The sequence below is a fragment of the Palaemon carinicauda genome, chromosome 27 (genome assembly GCF_036898095.1).
Source record: "Palaemon carinicauda isolate YSFRI2023 chromosome 27, ASM3689809v2, whole genome shotgun sequence".
Lineage (NCBI taxonomy): Eukaryota > Metazoa > Arthropoda > Malacostraca > Decapoda > Palaemonidae > Palaemon > Palaemon carinicauda.
Window position 1 is genome coordinate 30,735,445 of NC_090751.1, and position 17,573 is coordinate 30,753,017.

The 17,573-nt window shown below is 34.7% G+C and overlaps 1 protein-coding gene across 12 annotated transcripts in view; it reads left to right on the plus strand.

Annotated features, from left to right (window-relative positions):
• The window catches only part of Chi (LIM domain-binding protein 2 Chi), an 84,128-nt gene that overhangs the window by 14,160 nt on the left and 52,395 nt on the right, over positions 1–17,573 (plus strand). Inside the window, exon 1 of one of the 12 annotated variants that reach the window (XM_068350973.1) lies at positions 4,924–4,946. The exons of the other annotated variants lie outside the window; for them this stretch is intronic. Within the exon in view, the coding sequence (XP_068207074.1) occupies positions 4,939–4,946 (8 nt within the window). The 5' untranslated portion in view covers positions 4,924–4,938. Of the gene's footprint in view, positions 1–4,923; positions 4,947–17,573 lie in introns of those variants that run through there. 12 annotated transcript variants of the gene reach the window in all.

Below are 17,573 nucleotides of genomic sequence, written 5' to 3' on the forward strand. Positions count from 1 at the left end.
TCACTCCAGCTCTCCTCGTCTCTCTTGGTAGTAGTCATACCCTGGTGAGAGGGGTCTGCATGTGTATGCATATCTATCCAGATATTTAGCAGTCATTTTTGACGGGTCACGTACACTAGTACAGTAATATAATAAAGAGTATCAGGCATATTCTTTGATTGTTATTAAAGGGGCATTTCCCCACGATGTTATTTGCATTGCTGTGTTAATCTATAGGTCAAGTACACAGATCCACTGAGATTACATCTGATTATCCTTGCTTTTAACATCAGTTCACAGATGTTCGTATTTTATTTGGATTACTAAGATTTATGATATAATAGTCTTTGTCTAAAAATAGATTATGCTTAGCAACACAGTCTTTAAACAATCTTTGCGGTTTGTGATGATTTAATTCTCTCTCTCTCTCTCTCTCTCTCTCTCTCTCTCTCTCTCTCTCTTTTATAAGAGTGGAACTTTTAAAGGGAACTTTGTGCGAGTTCATAGTATAAAGTTGTAAGCGCTATTTACCTACACTTAAGATTTCTTTGTGGACGCACTAAAGTTAGTAATTTCAGATCTGTTTAGAAAAAAGTTCTTTGCGTGTTTTGCAAGAAAATCTAACAAAGCTATATAGGCCTACTGTATTTTGATGTAATTATGTTTGTAGTAAATTACCGTACGATGTACTATAACGTTTATTTTTAGTTATAGAAGCTTATAGAATTCTCCTTTCTAATTTATTAAACCCTTACCAACATTGCTTTGTATCATATTGTTTTTCTCTATGTCCGTCAGTGTTGTAATGCTTAAGTTTTATTTTTTTGGGGGGAGGGGGTGGGGGGGGGGGGCAAACAAACTTTTCAAAATTGCGTGAAGTACAAATACTGGGTTTTGGAATGTAGATGAAAAATTGCACCACGCAGCCACTTGAAGTTTTTTCATATCTGCTATTGCAACAAAGAAGCAATTTCAGTCAGTCACGTAAATGTAATATATATCGACGTGCACAGTGGGAGATGGTCCGTAAGTTGATGTCACACTTGCCTTTGGCATCACAGCTGCTTCCATACGATAAAGAAATCCCATTCAAACCCCGCTCGAGATATTACTACTACTACTACCACCGAACCTACAACCTTAGTTGGAAAAGCAGGATGCCATAAGCCCAAGGACTCCAACGGATAATAGCCCAGTGAGGAAAGGAAATAAAGAAATAAACTACTTGCGAAGGAATTACAAACTAATATAAAATATTTGAAGATCGGTAACGTTAAAATAAATCTTCCATATATATACTATATAAAGAGACATTTTATGGATCCAGTTTATTATAATGTCGATTTCTTACTTAATTGTTTAGCCCATAACTTTAATTAAACTTGATATTAAAAGGTGGGAATGCATACGTCTCTTGAGGAATCTTTCACAGATAGCTAGCAGGTTGTTGACTCTGTGACCTTAACCATGGCCATCCTGAAATGAGCTGCCACCTGGCCAGCTGTGTTACACAAACATGCAGTGGCCGAGGAAAATTGCATGACTTTGCAAGAAGTTAAATGGTGTCTTTTTTTTTCTATATTACATCTGACTGAATATTCATAGTGAGGATGTAATTGAAGTATGATTGAACACTTTTATTATTCTAGCAATTATATCTAGACATGGGAAACTACTTACCAATATATAAAGGTAAGGTCTCGGGAATCTCCTATATGATATATATATATATATATATATATATATATATATATATATATACAGGTATATATATGATATAATCTATCCAGTCACGCTCAGCGGGAGAAGAGATACACTTCGAAACTACAATCTCTAACAAATTAGCAAACTGCCAGGTTGTAGTTAGGAAAGGGGGAGGGGTTAGGAAGGGTTAAGTCTCTATGTGCATATTTAGCCGTCATTCTTGACGGGTCACATATACTAGTCATTAATGTTATTGAAACGGGAAGGAAACATTCACTTTTTTTTTTTTTTTCCTCTCTCTAAGTTAATGATTTTGTATTCGGGATTAGAAACATTCGAATCAAATTGCCTACAGACCCAACACTTTTTAGAGTCATTTTATTACTAACAAATTTTTCCACTCATTGCTTGAAGAGTATGATGTCATTACTGATGATTATAATGGTGTGAATAATTCCCAAATGATTGATAATCATAGTATTTGAAATCATGTTGATAGTAACAGTAAACAGTGAAAACGTACAAGACAAAGAAATTGCTTCCTCAAGACTTATACTGCAACTTAAACGGTGTAAGAAATGGAGGGAACGTTTGAGTACATTTCAGACTCGGGATCGTGTCTAAAGAATTTTTTGGGGGGTGTCGGGGTCATAGTAAAGTGGCTCCCTCCCCCTTAAACCTGGTGAATCTGTGGGAAATTTAGATTGCCAGGCTGGGGTCAAGTCCCTCTCAAACTCGTTACTTCCTTTGGTTGCTGCATCCTCGCCAGCCTTGTTAGCTAAGAATGGGGGTTTGGGGGAGACAATAGGTATATCTGCTGAGTCATCACCAGCCATTACCTGGCCTTCCTTGGTCCTAGCTCGGGTAGAGAGGGGGCTTGGGCGTTGATCATATGTTATATGGTCAGTCTCTAGGGCATTGTCCTTCTCGATAGAGCATTGTCACTGTCCCTTGCCTCTGTCATTCATGAGCGGCCTTTAAACCTGCATTGAAGGCCCCCTTTATTTTGGAACCCCTTGTGCCATATTCACCCCACCCCCCCGACACCCATCAGTAGCAACGCCATCGAGTTAATTTTCAGTAACAAAATTCTGTGCGTTACAATTGTCATATTACTAAGTAGCCAAGCGATTAAAATGCCAGACAGTCACGGTGGTCTTGCAGTGAGATACTGTTGTTAAAATGAATCATGGATATATATACTTTGGACGTTTTTGTTTATTTATTCCATCCTAGAAAAAGGGATTGCACCCTATTAGGACGCCGTGTATATGTAAGTAGTCTAACACATGACATGACCCTCGTGTGTGTGTGTGTGTGTGTGTGTGTGTGTGTTTTTTTTTTTTTTTTTTTTTTTTTTTTTTTTTTTTTTTTTTTTTTTTTTTTTTTAATTGAGAACCATTGAAATGTCATATTTTGTTAGTGAACATGTTCTACGCAATACGTATAATTATTTTAAAGATTTAAAGGCCGCTCATGAATGACAGCGCCGGGGGGGGGGTGAGTGACATTGCATTATCAAGCAAGATAATGCACTGGAAACTAACCATATATACATATGATCAGCGCCCAAGTCCCCCTCTCCACCCAAGCTAGGAACATTGAGGGCCAGGCAATGGATGCTGATGACTCAGCAGGTAGAGACCATTATGCTCCCCCCCAAACCCCCCCCCCCCCTCCCATGTTATCTCATAAGAGGGGGATGTTGCTGACTCTAAAAGAACTAACGAGTTTGAGCGGGACTCGAACCCCAGTTTGGCGATCACCAAGCAGAGACAGTACCAACAGGCCACTTTATATTTAAATAATTTTGATTAGATTATTGGTTCTTAAAGTTTTAATTTTTTTTTTTTTTTGTGGGGAAGGGTTGGCTAATATCAAAATAGGATAAATCAAGTAATTTGCCTATAAAAATACTATCCGGGTTGTTGTGCAAATAAGTTGCATTCTATTGTTTCATGTAAAAATATATGTTAAATAATTTATCATATATAGGGAAGGACTGATTATCATCTTCCTATCTTACCACCCTCTATTTTTTTTTTTCCCATCATTCCGATAAAGTCGGACCGTCTTCGAGGTATTGTAATTGCCTACCTGAGACCCGCCAGAACGCATCTTTTTTTTTCAATGTTTTTTTTTTTACTCCTTTTTTATTGCTTCCTTCCGGTTTGCAGTCGAGCCTCTTTTAACTTGTCCTAAATAGTCCACTGCTGCAGAGTGAACGCTTGAGCCTTCTCAGTATTCGACTTTCCATTGGATCGGGAAGTCATCTTGTCACAGAAAGAAATTGTCGCCTGTAATTTGTAGGCCATTTGACCTTTATTGCCCGAAACCAGCCATGTGATTTTCTTAACGTTTCTGGATTTGATGCTCAGCTTTTGCAGGGTTCCTGTGATACTGTTATATTCAATGTGTTAGTTAGATGGACTTTTTTGTCATTTTATTGATTTATTATATTTTCACTTAATTTAAGAAGAGATCCCAATCACTTAGCCAGAGAGACTAAAGAAATTCCCCTGAGAGGTCGTAGAGTATGCATTAAAAGGACCAGTCCAGAAAACAGAACACTCCACTCTTAGCTTTTTAGGGGGAAAAAAAAGTTAGTGGGTCCATTATTGCGACCGGGACTTGGGGTATGTTTGGTGGGTAAGGGGGCCCAGTATTTGGGTAGCCCAACGGTTGGGTGGAGGGCAAGGTCATGCCTGTCAGAGGGTATATGAGGCGACGACATCTCTGCTGTCTCACCAGTCATCATCGGCCTCTTAGACCTGAAACCGCAACAAGGGCATAGAGCGCTGCTGCTGCTCGACTCGACTCACGCAGTCACCTCTCTTTCTCTCTCTTTTCATGACTGGCTCTGTGCCTTGAGCCCTATACCCAGGCTCTTTCAAAAGCTCATTGTAGGGACATCATAATTGTTAGGACCACGACATCTCAACGTCAGTGCTCATGTCAAGTCAATCGTAAACAAACACTTGTCAGTCATCTCCTCTTCCATTGGGAAGTGTCAAACCTGTGTTCGCCAGATTCTGACGACACTTCGTACTGTAATTGTCATTTTGATCACTACCGACTAAAATATCATCTCGGGACTTTGGATTCCCCAGTAAATTGGATATGGTCGGTAGCTTGTTCTTCATTTGCTCCTGTGCCTTTGCTAAAGAGAGGAATAGAGAGGCGTGTTGAATTTTTAAGTGAATCTCTGTGCAATTTTGTTTTGGGTCCGCCATACCATACATTTCCCAAACAACCATGAACAGGTAGGATTTACTGAGTATTTGTTGGTGGCAGTTATGGATTTAGTTTAGGATTCGAGAGATTAGATTTATTGAAGGAAATCTGTGCAACAATTTTTATTGAATGAATGATAAATAAAGTGCATTTTGAACATTTTGAGTTTTAAATTTATAATAGAAAAAGTGTTGATGAATAAGATGAATTTTAAACATTTCCATTTTTTTTATTTTGATAAGTGTTAAAAAATAGAATTATTTTTAAAGTTTTACTTAGTTTATAATAAAAAAGTTAGTAAATAAAATGAAATTTGAACATTTTGACTTTTTGATTTATAAGTATTGATCAAATGAATTTTGAACATTTTAACATTTTAATTTAATATAAGAAAGTGTTGGTTTCAATGGCAGTAACATCACATTATTGTTGATTGAAACACATATCAATCCACGGAAAGCATCGTCGATATTTTTCAGTTGTGATATCTTCTCAAATCAATATGAATTGCATAGTAGATTACCAGTGGTGTTTTAAGCACATGTTTGGAATGTAGGTAAAATCCTGTTTTCGGTAAAGATTAATTTTTTTACGAGTATTCATCAGTGATACCTTTTTGATTAAACAAATCCTCCCCTAAAGATAGATTGGACATATACAAGTGAATCATTATAACGCGGAAATGGATGTACTACTCGTAAAACTGTACCGGGTAGCTAAACATTATAGATAAGACAACTATTTTTATCGGAATAAGGACGACTGATTTATGATCTTTTGCATTTTATTGGGCCTTACGCTTTGTTTTAGTGTTTTATGGTTTGGTGTCTTACATTAGATGAAAGGGTATGTGGGGCGTAACTTATAAGTGCATATTTTAATGGTAATTTTAGCTATATATGTATGTGTATATATATATATATATGTGTGTGTGTGTGTGTGTATATATATATGTATGTGTATATATATATATAATATATATATAAAGGGTCTTCTGAGTTATAGTAAGCTACTTATGTACCACTGTTCGTAATCTTTTAGTTTTCTTATGCATGTTGATAAAGTTGCTAGTTACTAGTTGTAATTCTTGTGCGAGAAAAGGTCTCTCTCTCTCTCTCTCTCTCTCTCTCTCTCTCTCTATGAAATGACCAAGTTATGTAAACTACCATTTTAATTCAATTTGTACAAATTTGTGTTCAATGACGGTATAGAACAATTCCAATCATAGTGTTAACGGTTAATATTGTACCGCTACACCGCATAATTATGTAGAAGCACCTGTTCAAGTATGTGACGTGAAAATGAAATCGAGTATGGAAGTATAACATTTTAACGAAATGTCTTGCGAATGTGAGAAGACGTGGGAGTGTTTTGAGTTAATTTAAGATTTACAGAAATACTAAGAAATTAGTTTAGTGAAAGTACTCGAATATTGATATGGTTCGAGGGAACGCGTGTGTATCTTATAATCTACAGAAAATTTGGTAAGGAATTTAGTTTGACGAAGGTACTCTGTATCTTGAAGGTAAAAGATGCTTTAATTGTAGACGGATCGACGAAATACTGATGAGCGTGTGTGAAAGGGCAGTGAAGCTGTAGAAGTTGTTGTTGTTTGTTGCGGCTACGCTGTTATTTTTAGTGAGTTGATTGGTCAGTATTCTATTCATTTACAAATTTCAAAATCAAACCAGTTTTCCAATCTTTGGTAGTGCCATAGCCTCTATATCATGGTCTCCAGCTGTCTTGAGTTAGAGTTCTCTTGCTTTAGGGAACAGTCAGGCATTCTATTCTCATTACCTTTCCTCACTGGGTTATTTTCCCTAATGGAGGCCTCGGGCTTTTAGCATCCTGCTTTTCCAACTAAAGTTGTGGCTTTGATGGCGTTAATAATGATAGTGATAATAATAATAATAAATAGTCGTCGATAGTCATTAGCATGATAACCAGTTCAACATAGTCATTTAGATTTTTCAATGGTGTAGTTTTTTTTATAACCAGTTTCCGATAGCTTTTTTCAAAGGTAGTTTTTTTATAACCAGTTCTAGTTTGGATTTATCCAAGGCGTATTTTAAAACCAGTTTTAGTTTGCCTTTTTGTTTTTTAAATGCGTATTTTAACCATTTCTCGTTAGTCATGTATGGTTTTCAAAGACGTATTTTGACAACCCGTTTTCTATGAGAATTTATGGGTTTTAGGCTATATTTCATCAACAATTTCCTGTTAGTTATTTGCGATTTTGAAATGTGTATATGGTCAACCAGTTGACCAAATATTAAAATTTTCAAAGGTGTATTTTTTATAACCTATTTGATATTCGCTGAAATCTTCAAAGGGGCCAATTGTTGAGCATGACTCATTCGGCTGGTTAATCTACTTTTAATAATGATAATTATAAAATTTTCAAAGAAGTTTTGATTAATAGTTCGTGATGAACATATGCACTTTTCAAAAGCGTATTTTTGACAGTTGATTCTATAGTGAAATAAATTTGTCATATTTTTTATGAGTTTTCACTGTTCATTTACATTTATCGAATAATTATTATTTATTTGATTTATATAATCCGTCAGGTTTTTTTATTATTATTTTTGTTTTCTTAATAATTTCTTATTCAAGATGAGGAAAGAAATAACGTAAATGCTTTAAGGCTTTATTCTGATGTTAGTGTGTTTTTGTGTTACAATGACTGGATTATTTGTGTTAGTCAGACACAAACGGGTACAACTGCACTGCTTGCTAAGTGTAAATGAATATGCCATATGAAAACTATTTGTTGATATAAAAATTGTCATTATGTGTGTGCTGATATATATCATACACACAGGACACACATGTATATATATATATATATATATATAGATAGATATATATATATATATATATATATACATTAATTTCGACCGGGATAAAAATAGCAAAAGTCTCTTGACATATCTATTAGAAAGTGAATTGTAAATGGGCGTCCAGTGAACTAAAAGTTTTATAAGTCACGTATGTGTGTGCATATATATATATATATATATATTATATATATATATTACATATAAATTTTTCCTTGGGAGTATTGTCAGAACTCAGCCTTTTAGTAACTCGACAATATCCTAGAAGGTTCAGTTGTAAGCCTAGCACCCATTTTCTTGACCACAGCAAATGATTGTACACATGAGAGATACTCAGGGATCGAACACAAGCTAGAATATCCACAGTGTAGATTCGACTCTTAAGTACGTGGTCATGGTGTCAACTGTCCTTCCCCAAAATCACGTTGCTCAGTTGGGCCATATTTCAGTAGATGACATAAAACATGAGCGGGGTTTGAACTTAGGTACATGATTTGTAAGTCTCCGACGATATCGATTGTGCCACAATGATGCATACGTATATGATTATATGTTTGTTCTAATAGAGGTTCAGGGTTACTTTTTGTATATATATATATATATATATATATATATATATATATATATACTGTGTGTGAATACTGGTATTGGTCATCTTTCAGTGATCCCCAAATACATTATTGCCTTCATGAATAGTGATATAAATTGCCATTGGAATCATTGTTAGCATCATGACTGGTAGAAGAGTTCTGTTAAATGTTCAAGAAGCGAGTATGGTGGTTTGAGGGAGGGAATTATTGATTTATCTACTAGGAAATCGATGGCGTTTGAGAGACAGACACACAGACAAAGCACAACACAGTACTTATTCGGGATGTTCTACTCACGGTCTCTTCTTGTTTATTTACAAGTTTCTGTTTGAGGTTCAATGAAGGTTGTTGATGTCAGGGTTTTGTTTTCTTTTTTTCAGAAGCAAGATGTGAAAGGTTTGGGAGATAAATTGTTTTAGTTGGAAAAAAATTATTTTGTATATTTAGTAGATATTGAATTTTACTCTATGTGTAACCATTTCAACATGGTTACACATAATGTCTTACTATTCTTTGGAGCTATTCAAGTTAACAAATTCTTATTTTTAGTCGGAATGATTTACTTTGTAATTTGGTTTTATTCAATTTTACTTAATCTTGGGATATATTTTAACATATTTACTGTAAATGACTTACTAATTTTTTTTAAGATATTTGAATGGCACTTTCTTTTTAAATTGATGTTACAAAGTAATACAGGTTAGATGGAAGAATAATTCATTTTAAATGAGTTGAACAAAGGGTGATTTTCAAGTAGGATTCGATAAAATTCCCAACTTTAAAATAATTCCAATTTCAAATTCAGAGTTTTAACGTACTTGCAAAAATTCTAAGGACTGTAGCCCTTTTAACTATATAGGTTATGGAATATATCGAGTGTTTTAGCTTTTGAATTTTCTTATTAGGGAAAATGAGACACATACACATATTTCAGGAGAAAACTTGGATAAATTATCATCGATGCCACATGATTCGTATCTCGCCAAAGTTATTGGGAAAAATATGGTTGAGAATGATAACGATAATTTTGATAGTAATTATTTGTAACAATTCCGTTTAACATAGTAAGATAGTTATTACAGAGGGGCATTTATATGAAAATCAACATAGACGACAAACACACACGCACACCCACTCTCTCTCTCTCTCTCTCTCTCTCTCTCTCTCTCTCATATGTATATATATATATATATATATATATAGTTGTTCTAATATGACCCTTTTCTTCAAATATATATTACTCGAATTTCCAAGATAAGAGAAAGGAGGAGAGAGGGGAAGAGCATAAATATCGAGCCACGTCCTTGCCGAATTTTCCCCCATTGAGCATTGTGTCGGCAGCGTGGCCAGACGAAGAAGGGGTGTCAGTGAATTTGGGACAATGTCAACATCCAATATCCAATGGGGGAAATAAAAAGAGAGTCCTTTACCGTAAAGTATCGCTCGCTCATTCTAGCTCCCGGGGGGACACCGAGACTTGGAACAGCCGGGCTGTGAGGGGAATCGTAAGGGGAGGCTGGAAAAATGTCCCGGTTCCGAGAAAAATTTTAATCCTGTAAAAGATTATGATTTTAATTCTATGTCTTAACTTTTAGCAACTTGGTTGATTTATTAATAGCCAATGAAATTATTTAGAGTATTAAACCTTTTTCTTGGCAATCTTATAGTTGAAATAGTTTCTATCGTTAGTAAAAACATTATTGTTAGTTTTAATGCATCCCGTAAACGGGAGAGGCAAGGGACAGATTGTGTACTTGTAAGTACGGTGTCATCGACCCATATAAACTTGTAGTAGGCCTCTTTTCCAACTAGAGTTGTAGTTTGTCTGGTAATATATATATATATATATATGTGTGTGTGTATATATATAAATAAATAAATATATATATATATATTTATATATACTGTATATGTATATATATATATATATATATGTATGTGTGTGTGTATATATATATATATATATAATTAAAAGCTTAAGATAGAGGTGACTGGCGAAATCTAACCGAGGCCCTTCGCTTCAATAGGCGTCGGAGTAGATGCTATATATATATATATATATGTGTGTGTGTGTGTGTATATATATGTGTGTATATATATATACAGTGTATATATATATATATATATATATCAGTGTATATATATATATATATATATATACAGTATATATATGTGTGCTTTTATTACAAGAACAAGACTATTTATACTGTCTTCAGTTTTGTTTTCTTCCCCTTGCACATTATTTTGCGGATTATATACTGTATATGTGTAAGACTCGTAGGAACTATTCATGGTTATATGCTTGGAGGTTATTGCGTCACTTATAGATAGGTGACGACTCCTTTAGTTTCTTGGCTGCTTTACCTGCATTTTTGTTGTTTCGTAACCATTTAATCTGACTGAAATCTGAATTAAATAAAGTAAACTTTAATCGCTCTTTCAGTCTCATCGTTAGGATTCAAACTTTGGCGCTTTAGCTTAACGCCAGAATGCCAATGATTTCTTATATGTGCCATAAATCTTGTAAAATACTCGGCCATGTTATTGCTTTCCTTCCTTCTAATTGTGTGGGTTTTATATTTCTAGACTTTCCTGTGGTATATTTTGAAGATTAAAGCACTAATAAGTAATGGTAAGGAAATAAGTTTTAAAGATCCTCGTCTGTCACTGTAATTTGTTCACCGTAATGGAAAGAGATTTTTATTTTTTAGTACCAACCAAGTTAAGGAATTACATTCTTTTCAATGTACATCAAGTTAAGTATCCTGTTAATCACATGTGGGATCATGTATTACCATATGAATATTTTAAAACTGAAATTTTTTTATTTTTTTTCTAAATATTTATGTAAAGAAAAACAGCTACTGCTATTTTAAAATACTGCTGTTGTGAAGTTGTAGACACAATACCAAGTCTCTGGTGGCAATTTGGCCTCGCGTGATGAAGCCACGTATTGATCAACAAACCTTTGGAGAAATGGGTTCCCCCAGTAAAATTGGTTTGTGTTTTACCTTATCATTTCTTCTACCAGTGTTCGGTTCCTAATTCCTTAGAAAATTGTAAAGGAAATTGATGGATGCATTTATACGAACGTTGGAGCTAAAAAGAATTTCTACTGTAAAAAAGAATAAGAACTCAAATACATTTGGATTTCACATATTTTGTTTTAATAGGGTCTGTTGCTTAATATTCCTGATTTTATTTTCCCGTCATGATTATTCTGTTATTGTATAATGAATGTTTGATTTTGTATGCAAGTTGTACCCTGGTTCATTTATTAAAAATGGGCAAGGAAAACTTGTAGGATTGAATATTTATGCTATTTTGTATTAGTCGCAAAACTTTTCAGTATTATCAGAAGCCAGTTTTATTTTCTTGATTTGTTTATAAAAGTCTTTCATTTATGTTATTATTATTATTATTATTATTATTATTATTATTATTATTATTATTATTATTATTATTAGCAAAGCTACAGCCCCAGTTGGGAAAGCTAGATGCTATAACCCTAGGGCTCCAACAGGAAAAAATAGTCCAGTGAGGAAAGGTAATTAAGAAACTATATGAGAAATATTTAACAATTAACAAGATATTTTAAAAACTGTAACATCATCAAAACAGTATGGTATGCATTTAAATGGCATTACTTTTTATTCAATTTGTTTTTTTTATTTTTATTAATTGGCCCGGCATACCTCCTAATGGTGTGTTAATTAGTTTTGTGTTCTAATGACGTACTTATTATTATTAACCTTGAAGTGAAGTTCATGGCTGCAGATGGCGTTTCTCTTATTTGGCAATTATTCACATTCCCCGAATGGAAGATAAACTCATTTTGGCAGATTCAAAATGCAATATTACCATCATCTGCCTGTTCGAAATACTGTGTTCATTATAAATATGAATAGTACTTATACCTTTTTTATAATTGTTCGACCTCTTGCTCCACTAAATCTACCAAAATTATTGATCACTTTCATAACACAGTTAAGACTGACAAACATTTTGCATGTGGGAAGATCGAACATCTGTAGCAATTATTGTATTTTCTCTTAATTTTTTCCATCGCATTTTCTATATTTATACGACCAACTTTGTCATTCATATAAATGAGAATCGGCAAAGGTCTCAGTACACTATTTTAAGGAGCATATGTGAAATCTTCAACAGCTAGTTGGCGAAGCTGTAGACTTAAAAATTTGTAAGGTTAGATTTGTCAAAACTCAAAGAGTCCTCTGAAATAGTTTGGATAGAGTATTGACTACGATCATTTGGTCATTTAGGCAGTTTCAAGGAAAAGTTGAGATAGATATTAGTTTTATATATATATATATATATATATATATATATATATATCGGCGGTCTATTGTCGCAAGCTATAATCTCTGCTGTCTTGTCTTATCTCGCTTTTTTTTACCATCTTTCTTTCACCTTTTGTGCTTTAATCGAGCAAATGTTTTTCTCGCTTAATCTGTAAAGCTGGCTTGGAAAGTTGTATCTGCTAGAACTGGCCAAAGGCATTATCATCAATAACAAAAACCAAATAATGATAGTGATATCAATCTATTTATTCTCAGTTATGTAGTTTTATGCATTAGCCGGGTATCTGAGACACTGTTTGGCTTCATTAAACATTAAACCAAAAGTTATAACCAATCAAGCGATTTTTTTTTTTTTTTTTTTTTTTTTTTTTTTTTGCCTCCTGGGTCCAATCACTTACTAATCGAGTAAGATGATATAACAGTTTATTGGAGAACATATCTATCAATGATTTTATATCCAAACAATAACCTTCATATTTTAGATTTATGTTGAATTCCTTTATATTCATATCTCTGAAAAGTGGCATTTGTCCGATAACTATAAGGTTCAGTTTGATAAACTCGAGTATGTTGATAAGCATAAAAAGAAATTAATAGTATTTAGTCTATTACACGGCTAAATACTCGTACAAACTACCTTCGATAGGATGAAGAAAAGTAACTGTTTGATAGTTAGCTATATTGTGGACCTGATTGTGGACAAGTGACATGAAAATGTGTCGTATTGGTTGCTTCGCATCACCTGTGCCGAAAGGAAATTGTTGCAGGTGTGACAAGGTCATTATACATAATATATATATATATATATATATATATGTATGTGTGTGTATATTTATATATATGTATATATATATATATATATATATATGTATATATTTCTATATATATATATATGTGTGTGTGTGTGTGTGTGTGTGTGTGTGTGGTAACGTACTTGAGGATGTGGAAAAACTTGAATATGCGACACCGATGCCATTAATTAATTTGATATCTTTACTCTCTATTTGATTTTCTGAGTGTATTAAATAAAAAAGCAAATATGTATTTGCAACTGTATAGAAATTTAATAATCATTATCGGTAAAAAACTAACTATAATATATATATATATATATATATATATGTGTGTGTGTGTGTGTGTGTGTGTGTGTGTGCGTGCGTGCGTATGTGTGCGCGCCAATATAAAAGTTGTCAAAATATAACTTGCATATGTAACACACAATCCCATAATCTTTCGTTTTCCTGATTTTTCAAACTTGAAATCGGTTTATGAATAACATCTGAGAGATCTAATTTTCTGTTATATTCCTGTTTCGGTATAAAGTCATGCCATATCCCTGTTGGTGTTGTTATACCAGCTAGACTTATTAGTTCCTTCAAAGCACGAACAGAGAGTTATAGCTCTGCATATCTGGGTTGTTCGTACATGCGACTGACGCGGCGGTGCTGGTTGGAGAGTTTGTGATGGCAATAATAGGTGCGACTTCGCGTGCTTAGTCATGATAAAATTGTCATGCTAACATAATGGTAGAAAATCAATGGCGGTGGTGGAAGTGGAGTTTTGTGGATGAAGGAAAAATAAAGAAGGAAGGAAGGAAGGCGACAGAGATAGAGAGAATAGAGGTGGGAGAGGGGTCTCACTGGAGGTAACCTAGATGGGGTGGGGTGCGAATTACCTCGTCAAGTCCCTCACGTGTTTTTTCTCATTTCGATGTGATGGTACATATTAGGTTTTAAGACCGCTCATGAATGGCAATGTCCTAGGGATTGACTATATATATATATATATATATATATATATATATATATTATGTGTGTATATATATATATATATATATATTATATATATAGTCAGAGCCCAGTCCCCTCTCCACCTAAGCCAGGGCCCAGCAATGGCTGCTGATGACTCAGCAGGTAGACCTATAGGCTCCCCCAGCCTTAACTCACAAGAATGGTGAGGTTCTAGACAATTCAAGAAACTATCGAGCTTGAGCGGGACTCGAACCTCAGTCCGGTAGATTGCCAGGCAGGAACGTTTGCAATAGGGCACCACACGTTATTTAATGTCGCGGGTCAAAAGTAACATACAGGATTCCTCCCCGATTCCTTGGTTGTGAGTTATGCCCCTTTTACCAGGAGAATCAAGACCATTGCCATAGAGTGGTTTTCCAAACATAGTGGGCTTTCTTGTGCATCAAAATGCATATCTGGTAACTTATGATAAAGTTGCATTATCCTTCGAAATACCCTCTCAGAATTCCATCAAACAATTCAGCCTAGACATAACTGTTACCCAGTGAAGTAAAAAAATAACCAAAACAATTTTCTTGCTTTTTCTCCAAACGCATATTCCAAATATTCAAAGGAATATTCACTACATGTGTGTAAACGAGATAATCTCCCCTATACAATAAAAAGAAAGTCTGGATATATATATATATATATATATATATGTTTATATCGGTCACACAGCGATAAGACATATAATGGGCTTCTGTGGCCTATTAGAAACGTCCCTGACTGGGGTTCGAGTCCCGCTCAAACTCGTTAGTTCATTTAGTGTCTACAACCTCACCATCCTTGTGAGCTAGGCATGTTGGTTTGGAAGAGCCTCTATGTCTACCTGCTGAATCATCAGCAGCCATTGTCTAGCCTTCCCTGTTCCTAGCTTGGATGGAGAGAAGGCTTGGGCGCTGAATATGTATATAAATATGGTCATTCTCTAGGGCATTGTCACTGTCCCTTGCCTCTGCCATTCATGAGTGGCCTTTAAACCTTTAAACTGACCTCTCCCTGTCCTCGGGTGGGGGAAAGGAGTAGCCATACCCTGGGGAGAGATGATGTAGTTAGGAAAGGGAACGGCGGGGAAAGGGTTTAATCTGTGTAAGTGAGCATATCCTCTAAATATTTAGCCGTCATATTTGACTGATCGCGTACACTAGTGGCAATCATGATCGCACCTAGTTTTCCAAACTAAAGAAGAAGTGCTTAACTAATAGTTCATAGGTAAACAGAATTTGGAATCATTAGTTACAATGGGATAATCAGAAAGAAGTGGAATAAATCTGCTCTTAGTCTTTATTTTAAACTCTGGGGAACAAATTGTCAACCGTTGAAGATCCTTCGGAGTCTGAAGGATCCCATGCTCGATGGATCTTCACTGCAAGGCAAGAGTGATGCAGCACAAATTATTTCTCACACTTATTGCATTTAGTCTGCCTTTGACCATAAAGTTTTCTCAAGGAATCGTGTCTCGAAGGATTTTTATTGGTATTTAGGATGCTCAATACTACGCAGTACTCTAGAAGTTTTATTCCAGCTGTTACCAAGTTGTGGAATGATCTTCCAAATCGGGTGGTTGAATCAGTAGAACTTCAAAAGTTCTAAGTTGGAGCAAATGCTTTTTTGTTGACCTGGCGGACATGAGTCTTTTTATAGTTTATTTATGACATATTTGTTTTTTATGTTAATAGTTTATATATGACATGTCTGTTTTGACGTTACTTATTTTAGAATGATTTATTGTTAATTTGTTCTCTTCATTTATTTATTTCCTTATTTCCTTCCCTCACTGGGCTATTTTTCCCTGTTGGAGCCCCTGGGCTTATAGCATCTTGCTTTTCCAACTAGGGTTGTAGCTTGGATAGTAATAATAATAATAATAATGATAATGATAACAAGAGGAATTCAACATTGTATACATAAACCAATTATAAAACTTGGTCTACTATGAATTGACATAACTAGGGGTTGTACAGAAAAAGTGCACCCTGCCACACCCTAACTGTGAGGGAATAACCAAACAGCTAGTGTAAGGACGAATGGCAGAGGTGGTGCTGGCCCGTCCGAGAGCGCGACTGGATGCACTTCCTCAGAGCAAGGTGTACCATGAATTAATGTGTCCAGCTGTACATATATACAGTCTCGTCTGTCAGAGAAGAAAAGGACACTTCTTATGGGTTTTGGATTTCAGGGAGATGCCATCTCTAGTGAGATATGTTTCTTTGGTTCATTTTGCCTAATTACTATCAGGAATGACTTTCTTTGCACTGGATCCAGTTGGTTTGCCAGAAGGAACTGTCACTGCAAACAACTGATTCTTGGTATTAAGTAAATATATTCATCTTGAATTTTTAATGAATACTTGATTGGTGTCCTGGTCTTGGATATTTCTATCTGTTGTATCTCCATCACGGAATGTCACTTTTCCAATTCTTTATACCACAGAGAACCATGTAAAATTGTTTATCCAGTGGCATGTTGTTTATCAATAAGCATCTACACGTAAGAAAACATTTTTTGTTTCTGAACAAAGTTTTCATTCTTGGATACTCATTCTGATGTTTTAAAGTAAATGTGTAATTTGTCATTAAAATTTTAAAAAAAATAAGATAAAAGATCAAAATTATTTTAAGTGAGGTGAAAGCAGATATAATACCTTTTAAATTGTAGTGAGATATATCTACTTTAGGCCTTGAAAATACAATGGATATGCTTTCCAATGATAAATTTATTTCTATTTCTGTCAAGAATTCTTCAGCAAAGCAGTTATATATTGATCGTTTATTTTTCAGTCATCATGCCAGTGATTGTTTTCATGTTTATCGTGGGACCAAGACAAAGGATTGTGTTTACCTTAGTCAGTTTTCGTTCACCTACGCTCAGCAATATCCAGAAAGCATTGAAATTAAAATAAATTCATACCGGATTTGATATTGATTGCAAATTATTCAGATTTTGTCTTTCAATACTCTTCGTGGTGTGCACTTAATTCTTGCTTCCTCACTCTTCCATCTTGCTGTTCAACTTAAGTTACTTAATTCATAGTTCAGTGGTTACTTCCCACTTGGTTTGGATGGAAGAATTTTTTTAGATATAGTATGCCGCTCTTCTAGGCGGAGAACG